This window comes from Phyllostomus hastatus, unplaced genomic scaffold (genome assembly GCF_019186645.2).
Source record: "Phyllostomus hastatus isolate PE091 unplaced genomic scaffold, TTU_PhHast_1.1 phas_contig_210, whole genome shotgun sequence".
Lineage (NCBI taxonomy): Eukaryota > Metazoa > Chordata > Mammalia > Chiroptera > Phyllostomidae > Phyllostomus > Phyllostomus hastatus.
Window position 1 is genome coordinate 32,965,441 of NW_025333737.1, and position 15,434 is coordinate 32,980,874.

The window sequence follows — 15,434 nt, forward strand, 5'->3', positions numbered from 1 at the left end:
AAACTCTGGCATATTTCTCAAAAATGTCTTTCAAATTAAAATCCAACAGCTGACAACAATCTCCTGTCCAGTCAGGGTCGTTGTAGCTGTTTTAGAGCAAGATGTGTCTGTAAATGTGTGAGCTGGCGAGGAAGGCAATACAGTCTCACTTCAAAAAAAAAAATGGACAGAAGTCCAGAGAAAGAGAAAAGCAAGAAATTATTCACCCAGAGATCTTCCCCACATAGATCAGCACTGTGGCGGCACCGGGGCATCCGTCTGTAATGCCTCCTGTTTCTTCCGTGCCCAGCGTTTACACACGTAAACTACATATATACACATACACCGAGTTACAGTGTTTGTCGTGTGTGTGTGCGAGTTCCTGCAACTCTTCATCTTGTACCATTTGTGTAATTTTTCACCCTGCTTTTCTACAACTGATACTATATTTATCCTGCTACACTTCATTCAGTGTAAGGGTTTGGTAGTAACCAAGTGGGTGTATCGTAACTTACTGTTATTATTCCCGACAGAGGAAAGTGGGGTTCCTAATTTTAGATGCTGGGTCGGAAACATCTTTATGTTTAATGTTGCTTCTCCATCGGGGTTTGTTTCTTTAGAACTCTTTCCATGAATTGTGTCCTTTAGGTTGCCAGGGTTACATATTTTTAGGCTCCTGCCATATTAACACCCACACCTGATATATCTCTATGATCCTGAACTTGTGTTTAACGCAGTGGCCCTAGTCATTCGGTGACTGTTAGATGAGTAGACAAAGGCCAGAAACATGACCTCATGCTTCCTAGTCCTCTAGTGGGGATTTCTTAATTCAGTGTTTTGCAACCAAGGGAGGCTGGGCCCCTTCCACAGCATCGTCCCACCGGCCCCATCCGCGTGGTTAGAGCCGCTGGGGAAGCACAGGAGTTTCAGCCCCGTCCGGAGGCTGGGGCCGGCCCGCTCATGCCTCCATCAGTTTCTATGGAGCAAGGGACCCGCTAAGAATAGCCCTGCATCTAGAAACACTTCTCTCCTCCTGCTCTCGGGGGGGAACCATTTCCTCATGAGAAACCAGAACAAGTCACGAGTTGTGGGCTCCAACTCACAGCTCAGAGAGGCTATTCTTGGGTGTCCCGAGCCCCTGCGGTCTCCCAGGACCCGTGTTGTGCAACACTCAGCCTGAGAGCACCACGATGCTTAAAACTTTCCCCCCGCGCCCCCGGATTCCATTTCCTCCTCCGCCGGGGGGTCTATAAAGAGCAGGGGAGATGCCTCAGCACTGCAGGGGGACGCAGCCAGCAGCGAGTGCCCACTCCCGTCTCCGCTCTCCCGACACCGGCCCACACGCCATCCGCTCAGGTCATGAAGGTCTCCGGGGCTGCGCTGGCCGTCCTCCTCTGCGCCGCGGCCCTCTGCGGCCAGGTCTCCTCGGCACCACGTGAGTTCTGTGTTGTCTCTGTGGGTGACCTGACTCTCCGGCCACAGTCAGACCACAGCCATCTTTTCTTGTGGTCTTGAGAGCCCCCGAGGGAAAACAGAGAATCTCTTCAAGGGTTAGAAAGCCTCTTTGCTTTTGTTCTGCGAGACTTGTGTTTTTCGTCTTACGAAAGGGTGTTAGCTTAGCTTCATCCACGTGTCTGAGAGCCAGGGCGGGTGGGGCAGCGGAGTCACGGTCCCATTTTACAGACGGCAAAAATAGGGGCCTAGGCAAATGAGTTTGCCAGAGGCGAGCCCAGTGGTATCGTTCTTCCACTGAGTCATCCTAGGTCCCCCCGGGAGCTCTGTCTCTTGGCTGTCTTAGGAGGTATGTCCGAGGCTTCTCTTGCTGGGGTACCCCTTCTTGAAGGGAGATTAGAAAACAGTCTGCTTGGGTGTTCGTGTCGCAGAGAGAGAGAGAGACAGCGCCCACAGGAAGACTCAGAGAGAAACAAGGACACAGAGAGAAACAAGGACTGAGACAGGGGAAGTTTTGGCAGAAACGCCCAGCGCCTCCTGGTGACTTGTCTCCCGGCCCACGCCCTGGGCCAGGCCACGCTGACCCGTGTCTTCCTCACCCTCTCGGGGCCCAGACCTCGGATCTGCCTTTTCCCCTGCGCCGTGACTCAGGCTCCTTCTGTCCCTTCCTCTCCAGTGAGCGCCGACACCCCGACCGCCTGCTGCTTCTCCTACACCTCCCGGCAGCTTCCGCGTAAATTCGTAGCCGACTATTTTGAGACCAGCAGCCAGTGCTCCAAGGCCGGCGTCATGTGAGTGCCAGTCCTCCTGCCCAGCCCTGGGGAGATGGGGAGGGTGTGGAGTGGGGGCAGTGCCCACGGGCACAGGCAGGCCAGGGGTGCCATCCTGGGGAGGCCCCGTCCTCCAGGATGTCCTCTGCACCATGCAGGACCCAGGTCTCCCAGGTGTGACCTGACCTGGCCAGGGGGTGGGTGGGTGGGGGGCTTGCGAGTCAGGGTGGGGGCTGGCGCAGCCCAGAGGGAAGGGAGGGGAAGAAGGAGGCGGCAACAGCAGGGGCCTGGGAGGGGCTCCCTGCGTCAGTGAGAGCAGCCCCCTGGTCTGAGATCAGCAGAGGGTCCCAGAGAGAGTGAGCAGGGCAGAGCGTGGGGTGCAGGGGCCTCAGCAGGGCCCGGGCGCCCCTGCTGGGTTGCTCTGTGTGTGACCCGTCCCCTCCTCTCCACAGCTTCCTAACCAAAAGAGGCCGGCAGGTCTGTACTGACCCCGAGGAGGCCTGGGTCCAGGAGTACGTCACGGACCTGGAGCTGAACGCCTGAGTGGCCTGGAAGCTTTGAGGGGCCCGGTGACCTCGGTGGGCCAATGGGAGGCAGGGGCCCGAGCCTTGGAAACGCCCCTGCTACCTCCACAGCTACCTCTCCTGGGGGCTGGTTGTTGGCCAACACCCACACCCTGGGACCCTTCCTAACTTAAATTTCAGCTTATTTATACTATTTAATGTTTGTAATACATTTTCGATGTCACACTGTATTTGGGGTTATTCGCTCCAAGAGCTCTCAGGGCGCCTGTCCCCGCCCTCCCCTCCCCCTTCACTTGCACTGTGATTGGCAAATTCGAGGGACGGTCCTCAGTTTGTCCCGGGCGGCGGTGCCACCAGAGCCACCGGATGGACCTGTACGTGTGAAATGTCTCTGTCCAGTGCTGTGTTCAGCCTGGAGAAATAATAAAGATGCTCTTTTGCAAAGGAAACTGGAGTTGAGTTTGGTTTTGCTTATTTGGCAAATCAGAACCACAGGTTGAAAGGAGTAACAGCCAAGGGTAGGAAGATGGGAACCGGAGGGAAATGGGGAGGGACGGGAGGGGGCCACCTCAGGGACGTGCTGCCGTGTGCTGGGGCCACACTTGCGGGGCGCTGAGACTATGCAAGTTTCATAAATCAAATTATAATATACATGCTCTCGGAGAATCCACTACGAAATGGAGACCATTAGGAAGGGCATTCGGCCCTGGCTGGCGTAGCTCAGTGGATTGAGGGCAGGCTGCGAACCAAAGTGTCGCAGGTTCGACTCTCAGTCAGGGCACATGCCTGGGTTGCAGGCCATGACCCCCAGCAACTGCACATTGATGTCTCTCTCTCTCTTTCTCCCTCCCTTCCCTCTCTAAAAAATAAATAAATAAAATCTTTAAAAAAAAGGAGGACATTCGTAGTGCACCTTTAGATAAATCAAGCCTTTTAAATAACACTTACTAACATCTGTGAGACCTACCTAGGCCAAGTGCTTTTTATGCAATGTCTATGTGATCCTCACAGGAGATGGTGTAGCTCAGGGACCATAATACCCTAACTTGACAGAAGGGTGACCTGGGCCCGGGGCTCAGAGAGGTTAAGCAACCTGGCCAAGGCCACACAGAGAACGGTACAACTGAGCTCCCAGACTAGACTCTGACATTGCTACAGACCATCTCCTTAACCAGTGGCCAAGTGATTTCCCAGAATTCCATCCACCCGCACTCAAATCCCAAGCCGTGACTGCTTAAACCTCTCTCATACCAGAATTTTTAGACATGGACATGAAAATTGGGGTTTCTACCAGGCTTTTCAGGTTTTCCACACACAAGTCAGCAGCTGAGAGCCCCCGAGACCATCTAACAGGGTCTGCCGCTCCTCAAAGGTGACGCTTGTCCGCCTGTGGTGCTGTTACCTGTTTCCCGGGAACCCTGCTCCACGAAACACGGGGCCGCTGTTGAAGGGAAAGCCGGCCAGCCGGCCCGGGGAGCAGGGTTCTGTTCATAGGTCTGCCGAGGAAGCCGAGCTGTTTACCAGACGGACTGCCTGGGTTACCGTTGTGACTAGAAGAAATGTGCCCTGAACCGGGGTCCTCTTTGCTAAAGAGGGAGACATTCCAAAGACCCGTGGGAAACGCAGACAGGTGTTCGTTTTTATGAGCTGGGATCATTTCATTTTGTTTAAAATCATCTAATTGTTAGACCCCAAACTAGTCTGGAATTGAAATGATCAAACAAACCCTTTGGAGTGCAATGATATAATGAGGGCAATGTGACGAAGAAGTCCTTCTGCCCACGGCTTTCATAACTCACACGCTTGTGAGCACACACACACACACACACACACTGCCCCTCCTGAGCAACACAGCACGGTCCCCATCCGTCAGGAGGGCCCCACCCCCCTACCAACATCACCTCCCACACCTGCGACAAGCGTCAAGGTGCTCTCAGGAAAGTGGGAGGAGCGGACCCTGTCTCCGAAGGAGCCACTCAGGTGTCCCCGCTTCTCCTTTCTTCGCTTCCAGCATCACGGAACACACGGAGCCTGCTCACTCACACCGACCTGTTTGTTCCTCAAGGCCCAGCAACCCAAACCAAATGGGAGGCGTAACTAGCTCCCCGCTCCCCGATACAAGTGCGGGCAGAGTGGCAGAACCAAGACCACCGTGCTGTAAAGGGGGGTGGGGAGGGGTGGGGATTGCACTGTTAAAGTGTCCACAGCGCCTTTCAGAGTCTGGGGTGTGAGTGCCATCCTGGGTCAGACCCCCCTGGGGAATGTCCTCTGTGGACACATCCAGGAGATGGGGAGGAGCCCTTTCTGGGGGCTGCAAGTTTGGAGTCTGGGGTTTGCCTCCGGTATTGAGTGATCAACGGCCATTTTTGGCTGGTCCTGGGGTTCCTTTGGCAACGTGACACCCTTCTAATACAGTAGGATTCTGGTCTCTTTGCTTCTGATCCCTTCTATGGGCTGAACAACCAGAAGCAGAGAGCTCGTCCAGGCATCTCTCTTGCGTCCTTCCCACCCAGTACAGGCCCAGTGCCACAGTCACCCCTAAGGCCCTACCTCCTAGCCCTCTGGTGAGAGACCCGACCTTCACCTTGGCCCCTGCAGAGGTGGGGCGATGTGCAGAAGTGGTAAATATTTGATGCCCAGCACAAACATGCATTCCCCTTTACAAGGAGCAGGCTGTCCAGTTTAAGTGAGACAAATATTTCATGGCGGGATGGTGGTGGGGGGGCGAGGGGCGTGAGGGCCACAGTTGCACGTCAGCTTTCTCTCCGGTGAAGTCTCCTGCCTCACTGCCTCTGCCCATGCGACCTCCAGCTCAGAGCAGAAATGCCTGCCCTTACAGCCCTCCCAGACTCCACACTACTGGCGACAGCCAGCAGGTTGGAAAGGCATCTCTTAGCAAAGCTGATTTTTTTTTCCTTTCCTGATTTCAGGAAATCAGGAGGCCGTTTAAAACAGCCTAAATTCTCCCTGAAAGGACCTTACTGATCGATGCAAGATGCAGCTCTTATACTCCAGTATTCAGGATCTCACCCATCAGATTCCCAATGCTGCAGCCCTGACAGTCGGCACCGGACCTCGGCACCAACCAGACGACAGGCCACAGCAGAGATGCCGCAGAAAGCGGCTCCCAAAGGCGGTGCCCAGAGCGCGGCACCAGCAACACCTGGGAGCTCGTGGGAAATGCACGTTCCTAGCGCTCCTCCCTCCTCTGGAAGGGGGGGCACAGCCGTCTGTCTTTTAACCAGCCCCCGGTAATTCCCATGCACAACGGAGTTTAAAAACCACTCTCATTCCACAAGCTGTTTGCCAAGTTCCCTCCTCCTCTTTCAGTAAAGCCAGCCCCACCCTTCGGTCTGGGGCCGTGGCTTTCCACAGACCCTGTATCTGCTCCACACGGGAGGTACTTCTCAGGATCCTGGTAGTTTCAAGGAGGAAAACGAACAAGCTCAAATAAATAAACCTTGTGGCTCCAAGACGGAAGGGTCTGGGGGCAGCTCCGGGTCCAGGCCCGGCCCACAGATGCTGTCGTTCTTCTCCTTCTGATTCCCCCCTCTGTGCGGGGGCCCAGGGGCTCACAGTGTTACACAAATCCTTGTCTTTTTTTTTTTTTTTTCTCCAGAGAACAGAGAGGCTGGGTCTTGACTGGAAAAAAAATCACTAGGTTCTCTTGGATTCGACTGACTTAAGTAAGGTCAGAATCCCAATTCCTACCAAGTTCTAACCAGCCACTGTGGCTGTGGGGACGATTTGCTTAAGCGAATCCAGGCACCTTCCCGGAGTGGGGGGTGGGTGAATTTCACACAAATTTGAAGTCTGAGGAGGATGAGGAAGAACTCCGCGTTTCTGGCACCAGGAAGGATGTAGGGTGGATGGTGGTCAGGAAAAAAAAATCTGTTCCATTATGTGTTTTCCTGTGGGGGTTTCTCCCCTGATGTGTGAAGGACACTCACACTTTGTATGTGATGGACATTTCTTCTCCTTTGCTCCCTAGATTAGAAACTCTTCGTCTTCCACTGTCCGTAGTTACTTTTACAGAAATGCTGACTTGTGTATCTCCTGTCGTCCTATAAAGGACTCTTGCCCAAATCTGAGGCTGAAAAAGACACCACACTCGTTGTGGTGCCAAAGGAACCGCCAGAAAATGAAACTGCGTGTCAGCTCCAGGACACACGGGTTAGGGCGGCGCTGGCCCCACTGTGGCCCCCACCCCCTCTGCTCCACAGAAACAGAAGACCGGGGACCGGGGGTGGGGGGAGGGGGGAAAGAGAAGAACTCGAAGAATAATGAGTCACCACTACTGAGACCACCCACACTCAGGACGAGAGGAAACTCCTTTAATACGAGGTGGTTGAAAGGGTAGATGACTGTTTAGTCTCCTTCTTTCCTGGGACCCACATGCGCGAAGAGATGTTGTATGCGATCGGCCACACGGCCTGGGTAGGTCGTGATGAAAACAGGCCAGTTTGTAATAGGAAGAGGCTCTTAGATACAGAGAACAGATCCACAGCGGCCAGAGGGGGGAGATGGTTGAGAAAAGTGAAGAGACCATGGGGGGGGAAGAATCACAGACACAGACACGGTGTGGTGGTGACCAGAGGGAAAAGGGTGTCTGGGAGGTAGAGAGGGGTAAAGGAGGGGTACCTGCAGATGGAAAGAAACTTGGGGTGGCGAACACACAATGCAATATACAGAACTGGACACCAGAAACCGATGTCATTTCATGAACCAGGGTCACCCCAATCAAGCCCATGAAAACGAAATAAATAATGAAAAATAATTCTAAAAAAGCACCGTATCAGCAACACCTAAAAACATAAAAAAAAAAAAAATGAGCAAACAGACAAAAATAAAATAAGCCGATGGCACCTTGGGTGTGTTAACACTTCTCACAGTGACACCAGCATTTCCTGTGTCGGGGCATTTGTTTGTGAAGGCTCCCTCACAGCCGGCCCAGGGAAGGTGCCACAGGTTTCTTCGCCATTTCCTTATTGCAGGTGAGTTAAAAAATTGTGTCCGTTTTTAAACTGCTCTCCATGTGCCGGGGAACAAATATGCTTATGCATACACCTTTTTCCCCACAGTTGAAGTTATTGACACAGGAAATAGATTCCTAAGCATGGATGACCTCGGTGGACGTCTGAGACCATCTGAAGGTCGCCGTGCACGTTAGCACCCACATCTAATGCGTCTCTGTGCCCTTTGCTCTGTGTGTATCGGGGCCCTTGAGGGTCTCTCCTGAGCGGGCAGGTGCCTGAGCGGCTGCCCGCACCCTCGGCCCCCGGAGCCCAGGCCTCGAGAACGCAGCTCTGTCCCTGGATGTGGCTTCAGCGGGGCTGGGCCTCCCGAAACTCACAGCATCACCGATTGCACTCGGCACATCTCTGCAGCCCGAACAGCTGTGGAATGGCAGGGAAGTCTCTGCGCCGCCGGGGGAAACTCTGACCAGACAGCGTTTGCGAGAAGAAACCAGCGGAGTGTGGTCCCGGGGTGACAGCGACACCTCGCCCACTCTTGCTGTGCAAACCACTTCCCCATGAGCGGCCCCGGGCGAGCGAGTAGTGGGAACGATTCTTGCAAATGCCCCAAGCCCTGTGGTTACCCGAGACCCCTCTTGCGTGTAGGAGTCAACAAGCAGCACCGAACTCAAAAGCTTCCTCTCTCATCGCCCCCGTTTCCATCTCCCCGTGGCCCAGGGCTTATCTGTTAGGAGGAGGGGACACGGCTTGGACCCCAGAGGGAGGCTGGCATCGGCGAGTCTCAGGCCATCACTGTCCCCCTCACAGTGGCCCTTTGTGTCCAGACCCCCTCTGCTGAGCGTCCTCCTGCTGCCATTTGTCCCTCCAGTTTCTGGCACGGGTCAGAGCAGGTCACCGAAGTCCTCTCGATAAAGGCACCCAAGTGAAGTCAAGAACTTCCCAAGGGGTTTTCAAAATTCCCTGGGCTGTCTGTTCAGGGGGGGTTTCTTCCCAAAGGCCTGTTAGCTTTCCGTTCTGTACACCCGGCAGGCAGGGTGGGGGCTGGTCTTGTTTGGGGAATGGTTACATTGAGTGGCTTCACCAAGAGGCAGAATCTGGTTTCACGGGCTCTGCAGTGATCAGCTGAGAAATAAACTCACCTCTGTTCCACTTTATGGGCGATTCACAAAGACAGTCTCTTGCTGGAAACATCTCTTCCTAGAGCAGATTAAGTTTTCCAGCTAGAACTGGAACAAGAGGCAGACTGTTCAATCATTTGTATCCCCTGCAGAGAGAGAGAGAGACCAGAACTAACAAACGTCTCAGAGCAGCTGGGGTGCTGGTTTAAAATGCTCACAGTAGGACGTCTTAGGTTTGGCTCTGGGGATCTAGATTTTTACCAACCCCCCCCTTCCAAAACCCACTGAATTAATCAGTAAGGATTTACCACTCTTTCCTTAATAAGGTGCATATGGTAATATGTTTGACAAGCCCTACTTTCTTTTGCTTTAAACTATTTTTTTAGTAGCAAAAAGTGGAATTTTGGTAGTAAGCATTTTTGAAAGGCAAGATGCCGTTTCTAGCAAATGTCCCAATTTACACACTCTTCAATCTAGCTACGTTATTTCTTAGGAATGTATTTCAAGAAACTATCTAAAGACAAAAAAAGTACAGGCCCCTTGATGTTCTTTGTAGCCTTGCTTGTAAAAGCAATGAAAGAGAAATATATTCATAGAAAGAGGAATGGTTTGAAACATAGTATAGCCAGATAATTATGAAACCACTGAACAGGATGAAGTATATGTAGATGACATTAATGTGAAACATACATTATGTGAAATATACATTCCATAAGTGCATTGTTCATCATACCCATATCTATGTTACAGCATTTGTCAGCCTGAGCACTTGAAGAAAAGACACCCTGTTGGAGCACCCAGCCCTGCACCAGGTGCAAGACTTGACAGGCGATGGGCAGGCTGGACTTCAGCACCCTTTGTCCACGCAGCCAGGGACCTCTGTGGACATCAGCCCTGAGGGTGTCCCACCCGCTGCTGCCGTTCGAGCCCCTCCAAGCAGGGATCTCCTATGGGCAGGATGAGCCCATTTTCGAGAGGCAAAGGAGATACTGTCAGTGATTATGCTGCCGCAGCTGATGTAACCTGCGTCTCCCCTAGAAACGGCGGGATGTGACTCCCCGATCTGCGTGCAGTGTCACCGGGAAGAAGGCTGAAGTGTCGCTGCCGTCCACGGGGTCATCTGACCCACGGGGAGCTCACTCCACCTGCTGGGGTCTAACAAATCAACAAGTTCACGCATAGACAGAAAAACCAAAAAACAAAACCAAAAAAACGACAGGCTCTCCAGCCTAGTGCGCCCCCCCTCGGTGGAGGATGGCGCATTCCTCGTCCTCCTCTTGAAGCCCAGTGGAAGGGTCTCAAGAGGGTGATGTAAAAACCGGAAGTGTCTGAAAGCGAAAGGGACTCACGTTACAGCTGGACATCACAGGATGAAGGTCAAGTTGAAAGGAGAGCAGGGACTCAGAAAAAAGCGTGGTTTATGACCATACATACATACCTAAGGGTCACTGGGTCAAACTCTGAGGCCAGTGCTACCCCTCGGGGTTTTGGTTATGTGAGCTAATGAGTTCCCTTTAGTGTTCAAGCCACACTGAGTCAGCTTTTCTCATCCTCTAACCCAAACCACCCCTAACCGATAGAGACCGCAGTGCTGCAAGCAGCAGACCCTGAAAAGTGGAGTTGGCTGGGGCGGGAGCTGAGGTCTAAGTCAGCGAGAACACACACCTCCAGCTAGCACGACAGCTGCTTACCCCCACGGCCTGTTAAAATTCTTTTTTTAAAAATTGTATTTATTTATTTTTAGAGAGAGGGGAAGGGAGGGAGAAAGAGAGGGAGAGAAACATCAATGTGTGGTTGCTTCTCCCACACCCTCTACTGGGGACCTGGCCTTCAACCCAGGCATGTGTCCCGCCTGGGAATTGAACCGGCGACCCTTTGGTTCGGGATCCCACGCTCAATCTGCCAAGCTACACCAGCCAGGCCTGCTAAAATTCTTACCAAGGCCAGCTGGCTGCCAGGTTGCATCTTAAAAAAAAAAAAAAATTCACGATGTAGGAGACTGGTTACTTCTTGCATGAATCAGTAAAGCCCATTAAGGAGATTAGCTCACTTTGAAGTTGGCGCTTCTGATAGCAGAGGAGAAAAAAAACTGCTTGCTTATCAGAGGCTCTTTCTGCTCGCCGCCTGCAAACCCCGCGGACTGAGAATCCGTGACCTGGAAGAGCAGAACTGTGCACCCCAAGTTAAATGCTAGTATAAGCAGAAAGGGGAAGATGGGAGGCGAGGAAGGACAAAAATAGTGGGGCCCATAAACTGCCTGATCCTCCCGCCTCCTCAGGTCCCTCTTTTAAATAATTATCTTGTGAAGAACGTAAACAATCACATTCTTTGCGGACGCACAGCTGGGACGCCGTCGGAGGCAGGGAGCTCGTGGTGCGGGGCTCCCTGCTGTATCGCTGTTTCGTCAGCAGAGGGCAGTGTGGCGCTAGAAGTCAGTGAAATGGGGGAGGGGTGTGGCCGGGAAAGGACCGCCCAGAGCTCGGGGCTGAGCTGCCGGGTGCATTCTGAAACGGGGTTCGAGAAGTGACCTTGGCTGACAGATTTTGGACTTCTAATGAGCCATGCAGTGAAATTGATCAAACACAGACAAAACAGCCAATAGCGGCTCTCAGACCGGCTGTGCGTTAGCGTCACCGCGGGAGTTTCTAAATTACGGGTGCCCAGGCCCCACCCAAGTCCAATGAAATCGCGGCTTTGGAGTGAGGTCCCGGTGTCGGGAATTTTCAAACGCTCCCCGAGTTGACTCGAACGCGATCTCCATCTCCGACAGGGAACAGACAGACTCTGTAAGGGATATTCACCGCCAGCGGCGTTAGCAGATAAAACACAGGATTGCCAGTTACATTCGAGTTTCAGACACACAACAAAGCATTTTTTTTTTTTTGCACGAGTATGTCCCACATATTGCGTGGGACACACTTTCATTTAAAAATGATTCGTGCTGTATTTTTATCTGCTCTGGCTCCTCGAGCCCCTCAGCCTCATCTCAGGTGTTAACTGTGAAAGGGCGGGACGGTGACCAAGGCTCCCAGCACCGCCCCCTTGCCCCCTCCTCCCCCTCCCCGGCCCCGCAGGTAGGCGGTCCTTGCTGGACCGTCACCAAAGTAGGCACCCCGCACACAGCCACACAGCAAACGGCCATCATCGGGAAAAGCTCCACCTGTGGAAATGAACTTGCATGCACGGCCACGCATCACAGAGAACATCGCCTTGGTGTTCCTTTAGGCAGAGAGACTCCCTAGGCCGTATCAATTATGACGGGTTATAAGGTAACGTGTCAGTTTCCCCGTTCCAGGAAAGACTCTCCAGGGGAATGTTGGGTGTCGCTGTACTCGCCCTTCAGCCTTTTCTCGTATTTTCTGCCCCTTTTCCTGCTTTATCCTGCTCTTCCCCTGGCATTCCCTCTCAACCTGTGATTTTGATCAGTTGGGTAAAGAAAATCCATGGGGTCACCCCGAGGAAAAGGCTGCTTTGCTGTATACGTAAGCGCCTTCACTGTTTTAAAACGTTGTGCTGGGTAAAACCATCCGACGTGTTTCTGGCGTTTGATGGAGAGGGTGCAGCCTCCACCGGGACTGAGCTACCCGTGCTGGTTGGTCCACTCCTGAGCGTGGGGAGGAACAAAGAGGGAGACGTCAGAGGAGGTCGGTGGTCCATCACGCAGTTCCACCGCGATGGGACTAACAGGATACGTACACTAAAACTGAGGTTAGGGAGGGCCCCAGAGCGTGGTGGGGCTGGGGGGTGTGACCCACAGAAGAGATGAGTCCCAGGGTCACTGCCTGGCTCCGGTGCCTGCTCCCCCCTGATCTACCCAGAGAGGTTACACCTTCCTTGCAGCTTCCAGGCCACTCGGGCATTCGGCTCCAGGTCCGTGATGTGCTCCTGGACCCAGGCCTTCCTGGGCTCAGCACAGACCTGCCGGCCTCTTTTAGTTAGGAAGCTGTGGAGAGGAGGGGACGGGTCACACACTGAGCGACCCAGCAGGGGCGCCCGGGCCCCCACCCCCCACCCCCAGGCCTCTCCATCCTTTTCTGCCCCAGACACCTCAGCACTCACGCGGTAATCTTCCCCTTAACCTCAAGGTCCACAGACCTTCCCCATCTCACATGGGGCTCCCCTCACAGAGCCTGTCCCTCCTCCCCTGTCTTCCCTTTGCCCAGGGACAGGTCCTCTGGGACTCCAAACAGGACCCAGAGCAGGTGAGAAAACACAGCAGGTGACCTGCTCCCTGACGGGTCCCAGAGAACTGAGTCACTGGAAGGGGGGGCCACGCCCCAGACCCCCCGGGTGCCCCCCAGGACACCAGGCATGGAGCACCAGCTGTGACCTCATAGTAGTCGTCTGCAGATTTGTGCGGAATCTGCCGGGACATGTAAAAGGAGAAGCCGGTGGTCAGAGTGTCGGCGTGAACTGTGAGACAGGGGAGAAGGGTCCCAAGTCGCATCCAGAAGGAAAGTCAAGCCAGCTGCTCCCCAAGGGGCGGGAGGAAGTGGAAGGGGACAGCACTGCCCCCTGGGGGCCGGGCTGGGGAGGTGGTGACAAAGGCAGCCAGGAGGAAGTGGGCATTTCCTCTTCTCCCTGGCATTTTTATTTCTGGGTCTCTCTTTCCTGTTTCTCGTTCTCTGTTTTAGCTTCGGGTCTCTCTGTCTCCCCAGGGAATTTAGTTTTCAGAACAAAGTGCCCTTTGTTCCAGCTCTCAGGGGGAACTTCCGTCTGGAGTTCACGTGGGGAGCCAAGGCTGCCCTGCTGGGGGCCGGCGGAACCCAGACCCTGCCTCTTGCCAGAGCCCCAGCTGGGCCTCCACTTCCCCATCTGTAAAACGGGCTTATTCCCACTCTGTCTCCCAGGGCAGAATGGAATTGCTAAACCCGCCCCCCCCCCAGGAGGAAAAGTTTTCTCAGGAAATCGCCGCTGAAATCCCCCTGAAGTTCTCTACTTAAAGGGTCTCGGGCACAGGACGTTGGCCCTGTGATCCCCGTCATGGCCAGAGAGTGAGGGGCGCAGGCAAAAGGAACAAAGGAGGGCAGACCCGCCACAGGCACAGCAGGTCTGAGGAGCTGGTCCTCAAGGGCAGCCCCAGGAGCTCCCTGACGCTGGGCAGCAGAGTGTGGGCTCTGGTGGAGGCCAAGAAGAGTGGGCACTTGGGGACCTGTCCGCACGGTGGCCTAAGCTCTGTCTTCTCTCTCCTCCTTGTCTGCATTGAGGGGGAAATTTTTCATCCGGGTGTTGGCTGTCCTGCTGTCACCCACAGCAGCCAGGAGAGTCCTGGGTCACCGCAGGTGTTCGGGCTACTGCCAGGAACCACTGAGTCGGTCACTTGATAAGGGTGTGGTTTCCATGGTGAGAGGCGGTGAGATGCCGCTGTGACCCCTGAGACCCGGCCAGCCAGTGTCTTCTCACCAGAGCAGGCCTGCAGCTCGAGCAATCCTCCCAAAGAGCTGCCCCTCTGACCTCCACCCCAGCTGTTCCAGTGGCACAGAGGTGACAGAGATGACAGCGCCTCCGAGTCTGGAGAAGCACCACCCGCGCTAAGGGCTAACACCACACCCTGAAGGCTACCGCTGCAGGGGAAGCCTCGGCTACTGAAGGGGCGGGGCGAGGCGGGCCGGCCTTTCAGGTCTTCCCCGAACCTTCCCTGCATCTCACCGGTGGGTGGCGCTGTGTGAGCGCCCGACAGTCACCTTGTTAGATTGTAATGTAAGTGCCTGCCACTAAGCCTTCTGATTGCAGAGGTGTCCGTGTCAAAGATCTCCACCTTGGATACGCTTACTGGCCAGCTACACCACTAGATAAACGCCCAGGCTGCCCCACCTACGAATTTCACTTGTTGGGAAGCCCTGGGCGGCCTAGATGCCGACCACTTGATCGACCCTGGGTTTCCTTTCCCGAGCTTTCATTCCCACTCCTGTGTTTGAAATTCAACAGCAAAGAGTGAATCCACGAAACCCGAGGCACCCCACTTTGACCCCAGCACAGGCAGAACCCCAGGTCTACGCTCTCTGCCTTTGGTCCCGCCCCGGGGGTGGGGCCCCAGGCTGGCTGTGCACCCTCCAGGACTTGGGAGTCATAACCTCGCCTTTCTCCGTCCCCCGAGGGTGGTCGCTGAGGTGTGTCCTGCAATCATCATAGAACCACACAGGCGGATCCCGCCCACAGTGGCTCTGGTCTGGAACACGCACAAGTGCCGCGCCCCCGCGCATGTCTGTGGGTGCAATGGAGTCATCATGGATGGAGGCTAAGACGGACACAAAACGGCTGGACCCTGGGTTAGCTGGGCTCGCTGGGGGCTAAGGTGAATGATGAGCCTTGAAATGGTTTGGCCCTTTGACCACCGAAGCCCCTCCCAGGGATCTACCCTAGAGACAGAAACACAGAGAAGGAAGAAAGTCTTATGCATCACGGTGCTAGGCTCAGGCCACTAAAAGCTGGCCTACGATTAAATAAATTGTAGTACATTCACCTCTTGTATTAATAATTCATCTTTAAAAAACTGGGAAAGTAAGTGAATTTTAAAAGGAAGTCTCTGATTCTCAAAAGTCCTAGAACATTTTGTTTTCTTATTATGAAATCACAATGGCATTCCCAGGGTTTGTCTGAAAGTTCAATGACATC

At 54.0% G+C, this 15,434-nt stretch overlaps 1 protein-coding gene across 1 annotated transcript; it reads left to right on the forward strand.

Annotated features, from left to right (window-relative positions):
• The first annotated feature begins 1,079 nt into the window (after positions 1-1,079).
• LOC123816948 (C-C motif chemokine 3-like 1) lies at positions 1,080-3,153 on the forward strand. The gene is made up of 3 exons (XM_045836202.1): positions 1,080-1,414; positions 2,108-2,222; positions 2,654-3,153. The coding sequence occupies exons 1-3, from the start codon at positions 1,339-1,341 to the stop codon at positions 2,742-2,744; spliced, it is 282 nt and encodes a 93-aa protein (XP_045692158.1). The 5' UTR covers positions 1,080-1,338; the 3' UTR covers positions 2,745-3,153.
• The last annotated feature ends 12,281 nt before the right edge of the window (positions 3,154-15,434 follow it).